Raw genomic sequence first — 12,112 nt, 5'->3', positions numbered from 1 at the left:
GGGACAGAAAAAGTGATTTCATAATAAATTGCATGCTATGTCAGGTGGAGAAGAGTAAAGCAAGGGAAGGGAATGAAGAACACTGGGGGTCCTACTTTATAGGGTGGTCAGAGATTGCCTTGCTGAGAAGATGACATCTGAACTGAGATCTGAACAATGTGGGCAGTGAGTCTTATGGATATCTACAGGAAGACTATGGGCAGAAGAAAAAGCAAATGCAAAGGTCCTGAGTTGGGGGAGTGGTATGCCTGAGCAATAACAAAGAGGCCTCTGCAGGTAGATTGTAGTGATGGAGAGAAGGAGAGTGGTAGGGAAGGAGGTTGGAAGGTTGGAAGGGTGTCCTCTGGAGGACAGGAGAAACATGCTAGATGCAGGCAGATGATAGATAGGATTGGAGTTTTTTTTTCTCTGAGGGAGATGGGAGTAATGGGAGGATTCTGAGCAGGGGAGTGAGCAGATCTGACTAACAGAAGTCCCTCTGGCTGTGTGTGGGGGACAGACTGTGGGGTGTGGTGGGGTGAGAAGGTGGAAGCACAGACAGGAAGAGGCTCCTGTAGTGGTTCAGATGGGAGAGGATGGGAATCTGAGTTAGGAACACAGCAGTGGGGCAGTGAGAAGTGGCCACAATCTGGACAGGTGTCACCCACACTTGTATTTCCCTCTCTCTCACTTGCATTCCACAGAGCTTTCATGAATGGAAGAGGAATGGTAGAGCCATGCTGGGTATGTCAGGGACTATCCCTTATTTCTGTCAACAATTACCCGGACAGCACCTCCCTATGTCCCCGGCACTATGCACATAGGTCCTTTGCCTGTTAGGACCTCTGATGCCGCCTGCCCTAGGGCTCTCCCCAAGAGTCAGTCATCCAGAGCAGCAAATGGAGCTAAAAAAACCGGGCGCCTACATGAGAAGGGATAAAGTTGGTCCCTTACCTCATACCACACATATAAATTAGCTCAAAATGTGTCAAAGACCTCAATGTAAGACCTAAAAGTACAAAACTCTTAGAAGAAAAGGTAAGAGGAGAGCTTCATGACATCAGATTAACCAATGACTTCTTGGATATGACACCAAAAACACAGGCAACCAAAGAAAAAATGGACAAATAGGACTTGATCAAAATTAAAGATTTAGGTGCATCAAAGACACAATCACCCAAGTGATAAGGCACCCTACGGAATGGGAAAAAATATGTACAGATCATAGATCTGATAAGAGGTTAATATCCAGAATATATAAAGAACTCTACAACTCAACAACAAAAAACAAACTTGATTAGAAAAGGGAAGTTACTTGAATAGACATTTCTCTAAAGAAACATGCAAATGGCCAGCAAGCACATGAAAAGATGCTCAACATCACTTGCCATTAGTGAAACGCAAATCAAGACCACAATGAGACACCACCTCACACCCAGAAGAATGGCTATTATCGAAAGAACAGAAAATACCAAGTGTTGGTGAGGATGTGGAGAAACTGGAACCCTTGTGCCCTCTTGGTGAGAATATAAAATGGTACAGCTCCTGGGGAAAATAGTATGGTGGTCCCTCAAAAAAAAAAAAAAAAGAATTACCACGTGATCCAGCAATTCCAGTACTGGATACGTACCCAAAAGAATTAAAAGTAGGGTCTCGAGAAGATATTTGCATACCCAGGTTCAAAGTTGCATTATTCACAGCAGCCAAAAGGTGGAAGGAAGCAAGCCAAACATTGATCAATGGTCACACCAAGTGTGGTAAGTACTATAATGGAGTATTATTGAGCCTTAAAGAGGAAGGAAATCCTGACACAGGCTCTTATGTGGATGAACCCTGAGGACATCACACTGAGTGAAATAAACCAGTCACAAACGGACAAATACTACATGATTCCATTTATATGAGGTACCTAGAGCCGTCAACTTCTAAGACAGAAAGCAGAATGGTGGATGCAGTGGCTGAGGGCTGGGGAATGGAATGCTATTGTTTAATAGATACAGAGTTCCAATTTTGCAAAATGAAAAATTTCTGGAGACTGGGTTGCACAACAACGTAAATATACTTAACACCATTCAACTATATACTTAAAAGTGGTTAAGACAGTGAATTTAATGTTTTATGTATTTCGCCAGAAATAAAACAAGAAATCATCTAGGGGTTGTGTTCTAATTGTGGGGCTCAGGCATAAATGTTTTTCAAAGCTCAAGTGATCTGAGTGTGCAGCAGGGATGAACGCCACCGCTCTGTGAAGTTCGCCCTATTTATTAGGTCTAGTTCCCAGTCTTACAGAGGGGAGGTGCCTCGTGAGCTTGTACAGCCAGGAAGTGGTGGAGGTAGGATTTGAACCCAGGCCCCTGTCTCCCATGGTAACATCACATTTTATTTGCTATTTATGTTACCAGGGAAACATTTTAAGGAGAACTGTGCTCTGGACATCAACATGTGAATTCTGACTTCCTGGCTCCACCTCGTCATGCCCACCTTTACCAGAGACACTTTACCAGAGAGAATCTCTCTTTTTCTCAGGGAGAAGATTGGGCCCTTATCGATTAAATTACCTATTAAAATAATGCTTAATGTTAACCCTGTGTCTCCAGTAGTTCTACTCGGTAGTCTTTAGAGGCAAGGTCATCATGGATCAGGAGCCAGGAACATTCTCAAGTCAGGTGGGAGATTTCCTTCTTCTTTTAGGAGGATCTCGGTAGGGGTTTTATTGGCAGATGCTGTTAGCCCACAAGACAACCAGGACACTGAAGACGTGACATTTCCCACAGATCTGTGATTTGTTCCCCAAAAATCAGACCCTAAGATAAGGATCCAAGTCCCAAGTAGCTTCTGTGGAAAGTGATCCCAGAAACACTGGTAGGGGAGAGGAGCCATGAGACAGGGGAAGGAAAGAGCCAAACAGGGTGTATTATCAGCCAAGGAACTACTGTGGGCATCAGGAACTCCAGGGCCCTGTGTGGACCAGGCACTTCTGCGTTACACCCCCATCCAGGGGTGAGAAGCTGGGGTGTTTATATAGCTTCCCTCATTGGTCAGCAGTTGAGGGTTGCTCTGGATGGGGCACTAGGTCCCTGTCTTTACTGGACACCACTGGCCAGAGGAACCCTTCTAAAGGCAAAGAACTGCAGGTGTTGGCAGGTGGGAGTTGGGCTGGTGGCACCAAAGTGGTAAGAGCTAAAAGGATTTGGGTGGGACACTGCATCTCCTCTAATGGGGCTGAGTCCCCATTCAGCCCCAACTCCCCCTCTGATGTTGCACAAGTTATATAACCTCAGCTTAAAATGAGCACGCCATTTTAAAAGAAGAAGAATTTTTTTTAAAAGGAGCTTATTTATTTGGCAAGATCATCAGGAGGGTTAAATGAGACGATGTCAATTAACAACAACAACAAAACCCCCTAAAAGTTACCAAAGGCTTTCTATGTGCCAGGCCCTTTGCATGGATTAACTCGGTTAATTTGGTAGCAATTCAGTGAGACAGGCTCTGTCACTGACCTCACTTTATGAGTGAAGGGACGGGGCCAAGAGAGGTACAGTAGTTTGTCACAAATCACACAGTTAGTGAGGAAAGGAACAGACAGACTTTGAACTTGGGCAATCCAGCTCTAAAATCAGGGCTCCTGTCCATGCTAACATCAAGCCTAGGAAGTACACAAAGTGCTGGGTATGGAGTTGGTGTTGACTGCATGCTTGTTCTCTTTCAGTTAATGAAGCTTTGGCCAAACTGCTCATTTGGCCAACACTTCTCCTCCATAAGCATTTTCATATTTTCACATTTCGTAGCCTTTCAAAACCCCCAAGAGACCAGCTTCCAAGGTACGATCCTGGTCAAAGTTCCTAAAGGAGGGGAAAGATCTTTGAGCCTTGGTGAGGATACCAGTGAGGTCCCAAAGGCCTGGAAATGGTCCCTCACCTTTCACTGACTTGTTGTGACCCAGGCAGGTCGCTGAAGCATCCTCTGTGTTTCCTTTTATCAAATGGGGATACTGGATTTCTGGAGCACAGCTTCAATGCCTGGCATCCACTATCATACTTAGTTCCTTGGGCAGCCCTGTGAGGGGGGTTTTATTGCCATCTTCATCTACAGATTTGGAAATGGAAGCTATGGGAGGTGAAGTGATTTGCCTAAAGTCCAGAGCTAGGAAATAGCAGGGCTGGGATTCCAACCCAGGACAGTGTGACCCCACAGCCAGGATTCCAGATCTCTACAATATCGTTTTTGAGGAATAAACACAAACATCTAGGATGACCAACCTGGGGCTGGCAAGAGCCTCAGCCAGATGACTCAGAGCACTGAAGGGGCCCATAGATTCCAAGTTGGTTTCCCTCATTTTTTCATTTTTACCACCCCCACCCTCATTTTTTCTTGACGATAATACACGATTCCCCCTGGCTCAGGTTAAGGAAACAGAAGCATCATCACATTACAGGCATGAAATCTCAAAGGGGTGGGCAGTGATTCGGCAATCAACAACACTGGAACAGGAGATGTTGCCAACCAGGGGTGTAGCTAGCATAGAGGAATCCCCTGATAATGCTAATAATTGCTGTTGTCATTTACCAAATGCTGACCATGTGCCAGACACTTTGTGCAGATTATCTCCTTGTGGCCCTCTCCGGTGGGCTCCATTTTATTTCTCATTTTCTAGATAAGAAAACAAAGACTCAGAGAAGGGAAGGCTGTATTCCTGGTAAGCTATGGATCTGAGAATTGAATCACATCTGCAGGAGCCCAAAGAGGATTCTTTTTTTAAATTATTTTTTTAAGATTTTATTTTTCAATAATCTCGATACCCGACATGGGGCTACAACTCACAACCCCGAGATCAAGAGTTGCCCACTCTTCTGACTGAGACAGCCAGGTGCCCTACCCTCACCCAGAGATGATTCTTAATCAGATCTGTGGTGAGCAAAATACTGACCACTATCTTTAAATAAGGACCACTCCCACTTTTGAATATAATAATATATAATTATTATCATTATTCACATTTATAAAGTACTTTCCATTTGCAAATTATAATTACATCTGAAATCTCGCTGAGTCATCGAAACAGGCCCAGGAGGTGGGCATTGCTATAAATGCCATTTGGCTGATGAGCTCACTAAAGTTCAGACAGCTTGAATGATCTGCCCAAGATTCCAGGATTAAGAAACACAGGCTGGGAACCACACCAGCTGGGGTTCAAACCCTAGCTCTGCCATTTTCATTTCTTCAACAAATATTTATTAAGCATTTAATTGTGTGAGTTCCAGCAAGTGATTTCACCTCTCATACCTCAATTTCCTCTTTGTGAAAGAGTCTTAATGTCACTTATCGAAGCCATTTCCTCCTGCATCTGAAAATGCCAGACACTTGCCTGCCCTGGCTTCCCTGCAGTGAGAGCATGAGCATGTGACCTGATCCTGGCCAATGGGATTTGAAAAGGAGTCTGATGGGGCTCCTGGGAAAGGTTTGCCTCTCAGAGGAAAAGGTGGCACAGGGGATGAAATGTCCTTCTTCATGGGTTGGACCTCATGGGTCTACATTAGCCATCTTGCAACATGAGGCATCAAACCTGAGGACCAAGCCACCAGTAGCGGCTGGAGAAGCAGAAAGATGGAAATATTCTAGAATCCTAATGGCATCTTGGAGCCATTAACCTGAAACCAGCTACCTTGGAAATTTTTGTTGTTACATGAGGTGATGCATTTTCCTCCTTTGTAGGGGCCACTTTGAGTTTTCTATTCTGTTACTCGTAGTCCACATTGGCAGACTACCATGGGATTGTCGAGGATATTTCGATGAGATAGGGGATATAAAGTACTGCTAATTCGTACCTGGCATAATCAATAGTAGCCAATCAGACCGAAATACATGCCCTGAGACTATTCCAGGGAGGGCAGATACTCCTGGCCTGGCAAATTATTTCCCTCTCTATCCTGCTAAGAAAAGCCTGGAAAGTTTTCCAAGAAAGCAGAAACCCCGTGGTGGCCCAGGACCACAACCTCGCTGCTCTGATGGGGCTGACCCAAGTTACCAAACAAGAATCAATCACACTGCCTTTTGCCTAATGGATTTTGATTTTCACTCCCCTGATGGTGAAGGCTAGAGTCTGTACTTTGGTTTGTCTCCACGTTGCCAGAACATCCCATCAATTATTAACAGCATCAGCTCAGTCTCCCCCGTACTGCTATGGCAAGGAAAGAGTTTGTTGCAACTCAGCCCACCCAGTCGTAGAGAAAGGACTCTTGATCCTATTTATAGCAACAAGCTCCACCTACTCCAATGTGCTAGGCCCTGTTTTAAATCTTGACAAACATGATTTCATGACGACGACCCTGCAAGGTGGGCCTTTTATCTCCATTTTATAGGTAGAAGGTGAGGGCTTGCTTGCAGAGGTGAAGAACCCACCTGAGGCCAGAAACTGGGGAGGTAGTGGGACTGGGCCTGGAGCCCTGGTCTGTCCTTGCTCTAAACATACAAGGTACGGTTGTTCTTACATCTCACAACCACCCAGAAATGATCCTCCATTTGACCATCTCATTCTGTGATCTCTGAGAAATTTCCATAGGCTTTGCTGTTCTGACAAGCAAGGCATCTAACTTGGGGGATGGATGGTGTGGGGTGGGCAGAGTACAGATGATCAGAGGAGGCCAGAGGCCCAGGAAGCTGGGTTGCAGGCATGCAGTGAGGAACGAGAGACAGATGCCCAAAACCGGAGATACACTGACTGACTGATTGCTTGATCCATTCATTTGGTCCACATGTAGTTATTTGGAGCCCCTCTAGGCCAGGCACCTTGATGGGTGCTGGGAACAGAGCAGTGAATATAACTCAAGGCACTCACACTCTGGAGGCAGAGGAAGAAAAGGAAGCAAATACAAGTTTAGATGGTGCTTAAAGCCTATGCAGGGAAGACACTGAGTGAGGTTGCCGAGATAAAGAGGAAGAAGGCTGTTTTAGACAGGGATCAAGAAAGTTTCTTTGAGGAGGGGTTATTTGAGCCGAGACTTGCTCAAATGAGGAATGAGGAGAAGCAGTTGGCCACCGGACAAGCTGGTAAAGAGCATTCCAGGCCGCAGGCATAGCAAGTGCAAAAGTCCTGAGGTAGGCTAATGTCTGCCCTGTTTAAGGAATAGCAAGGAAGCCAGTGGGGCTGGAGCCCAGTGAACCACAGGAGAGTTGAACAGATGAACTGAGAGAGGACATGGAGACCAACTCGGTAGGGTCTAGTAGGCCATGGTGGAGGGTTTGGATTTTATTCTGAGTGTGGTGGGAAACCTCTGGAGGATTTTAAGCAGATGAATAACATGATCCAATTTATATTTTGAAAAGCTCACTCTGGCTGCTGTGCGGGCAATGGATTGCAGGGGGCAAAAGAAGAAGTAGGGAAACTGGGGAGAAGCCTGTGGCATTTAATCATTATGGAAAGAACATCTTCAAAAATCACACTTGGGTTTGAATTTCTGGCTACTTCTGTTTCCTTGCTGCGTGACCTTAGGCAAGTTACTCAACCTCTCTGAACCTCCCTATTTGTGAAAGACGGGATAATAACAGAGAGCTAGCATAAGGACTAATTGTGTGGTTACATTCCATACACAGTAAATGTTTGATCAGTGGTGGTCAGGGTTTCTATACTGAGGGACCAATGAGCCTGCCTGCCTCCCCATTTCAGCTCTGGTTGCAGAATGTCCTAGACCGTCCATCTGCCAGGAATGTGAACTGACAGCCTGAGCCTGGGATCACGGAGAGGTCATGAAGCTCGTCCCTGCGAGCGGATTAACCCGAGGGCAAGATGAGGCTGTTTATTCCCAAACAGTGCCTTTTGCAAGCCCGAGCTCCCCTTGCTGCCAGACTGCCAACCCAAACACAGGCCTTTGCTTGCTTCTTCTCTGGGAGGGTGCTCAACCCTCCAGGCCCCTCATTCTCATGTCTTAGGGACAGAACAGGGAGGGGGAAGAGTCATGTTTGGGCCTCAACAGGGTATGTGTAGGAGGAACTCGTGTCAGGCCTGGAAATAGCAAAATAAGTCTGCTGATCCTAAGCCGGTTAAGGGTGAGTGACTGTCTTAAGAGGGAGGCTTTCTGGACACGAAACCTAGGGCAGGATTACTGTCAGAGGCAGCCCACAGAAGAGGAAACCAGGCCTAGAAATCTCTACATTCTCTTTGGGGGTTGCCAGGGAAAGGAGAAAATCTTCAGGCCTCCCTCTACCTTCCTACCAGCCACCCCCTCCTGCATCTACTCTCAGAGGCCTCTCCCCGAGGAGTCAGGTCTGGGGAAAGGACTCCAGAGGGTCCCCTTCAGACACAGCCTTGTAGGTGGACCTTCAGTGAGGACCAACTAAGCCAGAGGGATCCCACAAGGAGGGGCCAAGTGGGGCAGGAGGCAGCCCGAGCAAATACACGATGCTGGTATATACGTTTCCTCCTGCCTTGTTCCTTTTTCCATGAACACATTTACCTACCTGCCCACCCCAGCCCCACCTGCTCTTGGCCCCACTCTTCGAGAGTGAGTTATGTTCAACATGTCTTTCCCAATGAGGTCTTCCTTGATTTCGACATCAACGTGTCTCTTTTCTGGCTCACCCTGGGCCTCACGCAACCTCTTTTAAAGCGCTGCACACACTGTGTTGTCATTTACACCCCAGCACGTTGGCCACCTGAAGACAGGCCTCATGTCTCTGAGGCATTCTTGGAACCCAGCCCAACACAAAGCAGCAGCTCATCAACCACTGACCCCCTTCCCTGGCCTGGCCCCCTACCCCAAGTCTTTCTCAGACCATCATAGCCTCTGCCTTTACCCAAGAGCACAGTGGCCCACTTGGTGTGATCTAAGCCTTCCTGCCTCCTCCTGCTTCATTTTTCCCATTGCCTCATTTTTCTCTCTTATTTCAAAATTTACATCCTCTTCTGACAGCCAAAGCATCTTTACAAGCGGCACCAAATCATTCTTGGAATAAACTCACCAAATAAATAAAGAAAGAACAAACCAGGGGTGACCCATCGCCCACAAGCATCCTTGGCCAGCTGCATGCGTCATGCATGCACACACCCACCCCTCAGAGTCCCTTTGCCTCATTTTTCTTACTTATGTTAAAACTGCCTGACAGTATCTCAATGTCCTCCGAGCACATCTGTAAGCTGCTTTCATGTCTTCCTTGGGGCAAAGTGGGGTTATAAATACAGGGATAAGTCTTAGAATAGCAGGTGACCCCCCCCCCCACACCTGGGTCTAGGACTCCACAAGCCAGCATTATGTATGTAGACCAACCTCAACTCCATCCCAGCAAGGCTTTATCATCCCTCTGTGCCTTCTAATTCACAGTGTCCACCCTCTTGCTGTGGGATTTTATGTCTCTGCAAATCCTTTTCTCCAACAGAGTCAAGGTATAAAGTATTGAATAATGAAGGGATGAGGTAACCAGTGCAAATGGGAGCAGGTGGAAGGGGTTGGTCCTCAACTGTGAGGTCTGGGCTACAGCCCCTCCCCCTTTCTGGTCTTATTTGGGAACTAAGCCAGAGATGCCCAGCTGTGGTCCTCAATCTGCGGACACAGGCAAGAGCCCCCAGCGCAACTGCCCGCAGATCCCAGACTCACCTTGGCAGCCACGGAAGAATTGGGCTTCTCCAGCAGGTCCCAGAGCTTCTTCCTCTTCTCTGCACAGCACGTGTTATCGAACTCCTCCCCCTCCCGCTCCCGCAGGGTCTCTGCCTCCCGCTTGAGCTCCTCATTCATCTGCTCCTTCTTCTGGTGGTAACGGGCCTGGCAGCAGGATTCCAGGTAGATTTCATCGATGCCCCAGTAGTCAAGCTCTTGGCTGAAGCTCAGCGCGCACATCTCCTCCATCATGTGCAGCCGCCCAGTGCGGTAGAAGTTGAGGATGGAGGTGAAGGCGCCCGGATGGCGGTCGAAGAAGTACTCGTTGTCGTCGAGGCTGTAGTCATCGCACACCTCGAGCAGCGAGTCGTGCGTGTTGCAGTCGCGCAGCTTGCCCAGCCGCGTGCGGGGCAGGCGGTCCAGGGTGCGCCAGAGCACCTCGTGGGCCAGACCTCCGACGTTGAGGCGGACGCGCCTCGAGCACGCCTTGCTGCGCACGATCTCCATGGGCTCAGGCGGCAGCGAGCTGGTGGAGCGGGAGCCATGCTTCGTCATGCCCGCCGGCATCGCTGGTCCGGCCGCCCCCGCCCCCCCTGCCCCCCCAGGCCGCTGTCACTGGACGGCAAGGCCGGCCGCTGCGGGGGAGGGGGGCAGGGAGCGCTGTGGGCTGCTGGGGGTGCAGGGGGCCACGCGGGCGCGCGTCACGGCCGTCTTCTCACCTCCATCCCGACCGCTGCAGGGCAGGAAGGGGACGCGGGTCAGCAAGCAGGGAGCTGGGCGCGGCCCCTCCCCACCTCCCCACTGGGGCCCCAACCGGCCTTGACCTTCCAGGTGCTTAAGCGGCTCAGGGCCTGGGGGGAGGGGGGTCGCCGAGCGGCTTGGCGCTGTCCCTCCCGCCGGTGCTGAAGCCCGCCCCACCCCACGGGTGGCGGGGAGAGGCACCCCGCAGAGGCGCTCGGGGATCCGGGAGGCCCCACCCCGGGTTTCTGCCGCCCAGGCCCGACCCAGCCGCCCGGGGCGCTGTCCTCCCCGTCGAGTGCTGAAACTCGCTTCTCTCTGGGTCTCCCCGTCGAGTCCCGCACCAGGCCCCGCAATGGGCAGAGAGGGGCACTGCATGAAAAACTTTATTTTTTATTTTTTAAGATTTCTCCTCTTTTCCTTCCCCCTGCCACTAAATAATTAGAATGTGAGTTCTAGAGGGTAGCAGCGGGTTTGCTTTTTCTGAACCTTAAAAGACTCGGGGGAATTCTAGCGGGATCTCAGCTGCCCACCTGTCGGAGGTCACAACTGATGGGGTGGTCAAGACAGCCTCGCTGTCCCGGAGCGACCCCTCTCCCTAGACCAAGGGAGCATCTCGTGAGGTCGCTCCGGTAACTAAGTGAGCCCTGAAGATGCAAAGCCAAGATCTGCGCGGAGTCCGGCCCCTCCCTCCGTGCCCCTTACCCCACCGCAGGAGGGGCGCGCGGAGTCCTGCGGATCCACCTGCTCCATCCTTCCTTCTCTCCTTCCCCGCCCCCTTCCCCCCTCCTCCTCCTCCTCCTCCTCGCTCCTCTCCTGCGATGGCTTTTTATAACTCCGGGTTCTGCGCCTTTCCCGGGGCTTGGAAGGGAAGGGGTGGGGGAGGTGGGAGGCGGGGAAAGGAGCTGAATTTTCTGGCCTTTTCAAAACGTGCCCTCCTCCCGCCGCGCGCTGGTGATTTCGGGGGCTACCCGGAGCCCCCCGGCATGTGAGCCTGACGCCCTCTCCCCTCGCGCTCCCCCAGGCCCAAGCCTTGCCCGGACCCCCCCCCCTCCGCCCCCATCCATCCCCCCTCCCCCGGCCTGAAGCCGCGGAGCCCGGGTAGACCAACAGGCCGAACCGCGGCAGGCGAGCCCCCTTCCCGTGTCCCCCTGTGTCCCCGCTGCTGGCCGCGCGCCTCAACACTCACCCCCAGGGCGGCCGCTTCCCGGGGCCAGGGACCGCGCATCGCCCCGGCCGCCCGGGCGCCCCCGCCCGCGGGCAGCGGCGGACCCGGGGCCGGGCCGGGCCCGGCCTACGCCGGCCGGGCAGGAGACGCGCTAGGGCTGCAGGCGCCGCGGGGTCGGGGCGCCCTCTCCGAGGCGGGGGGCGCGGGTGGCAGGTCCGCGATCGGGCGGCGCCTCCTGCTCCACCTCCTCCTGCTCCTGCTCCTGCTCCCGCTCCTGCTCCCGCGGCGGCGGCGGCTGCTGCCTGAGCGAGATCAACAAGTCGGGGCTGAGCTTAGGCTCTGCGCTGGCTGCGATTCTGTCCCGCACTTCGGAGCGCCTGGAGCCGGGCACCGAGGCGGGACGGCGCCACCTGCGGGTCGGAAGCGTGCGCGCCGCTTAACTCCTGCCTGCCCGGGCCAGCCGCCAGGTGAGGCTGGGGGCGGGCTGCGGCTTTGGGCGAAGGAGCTGCACCTGGCAGCCCGGCCCTTCCCACCTGGGCTGCCTTCCCTGGCTGCCTCGCCATCCGGCCTTCCTTTGTCAGGTGAAGATGGCGGGGGTGAGCGCCTACTGTGTGCGAGGCACTAGCATAAGCGACCGAGA

General features: G+C 51.3%; 1 protein-coding gene across 2 annotated transcripts in view; it reads right to left on the bottom strand.

Moving 5' to 3' along the window:
- The window catches only part of KCNB1 (potassium voltage-gated channel subfamily B member 1), a 106,877-nt gene extending 95,324 nt beyond the window's left edge, over positions 1-11,553 (bottom strand). For both annotated transcript variants that reach the window (XR_008661986.1, XM_055306603.1), the window contains exons 1-2: positions 11,494-11,553; positions 9,567-10,299 (exon numbers count right to left, since the gene is read on the bottom strand). Coding sequence is in view for 1 of the 2 variants with exons in the window: in XM_055306603.1 (XP_055162578.1) it covers positions 9,567-10,133 (567 nt within the window). In the remaining variant the exon portion in view is untranslated. The remainder of the gene's footprint in view (positions 1-9,566; positions 10,300-11,493) is intronic.
- Positions 11,554-12,112: the final 559 nt, after the last annotated feature.

The sequence above is a fragment of the Nyctereutes procyonoides genome, unplaced genomic scaffold (genome assembly GCF_905146905.1).
Source record: "Nyctereutes procyonoides isolate TBG_1078 unplaced genomic scaffold, NYPRO_anot_genome, whole genome shotgun sequence".
Taxonomy (NCBI): Eukaryota; Metazoa; Chordata; class Mammalia; order Carnivora; family Canidae; genus Nyctereutes; species Nyctereutes procyonoides.
The sequence above is the reverse complement of the archived record's forward strand: the minus strand, read 5'-3'. Positions and strand labels throughout refer to the sequence as shown.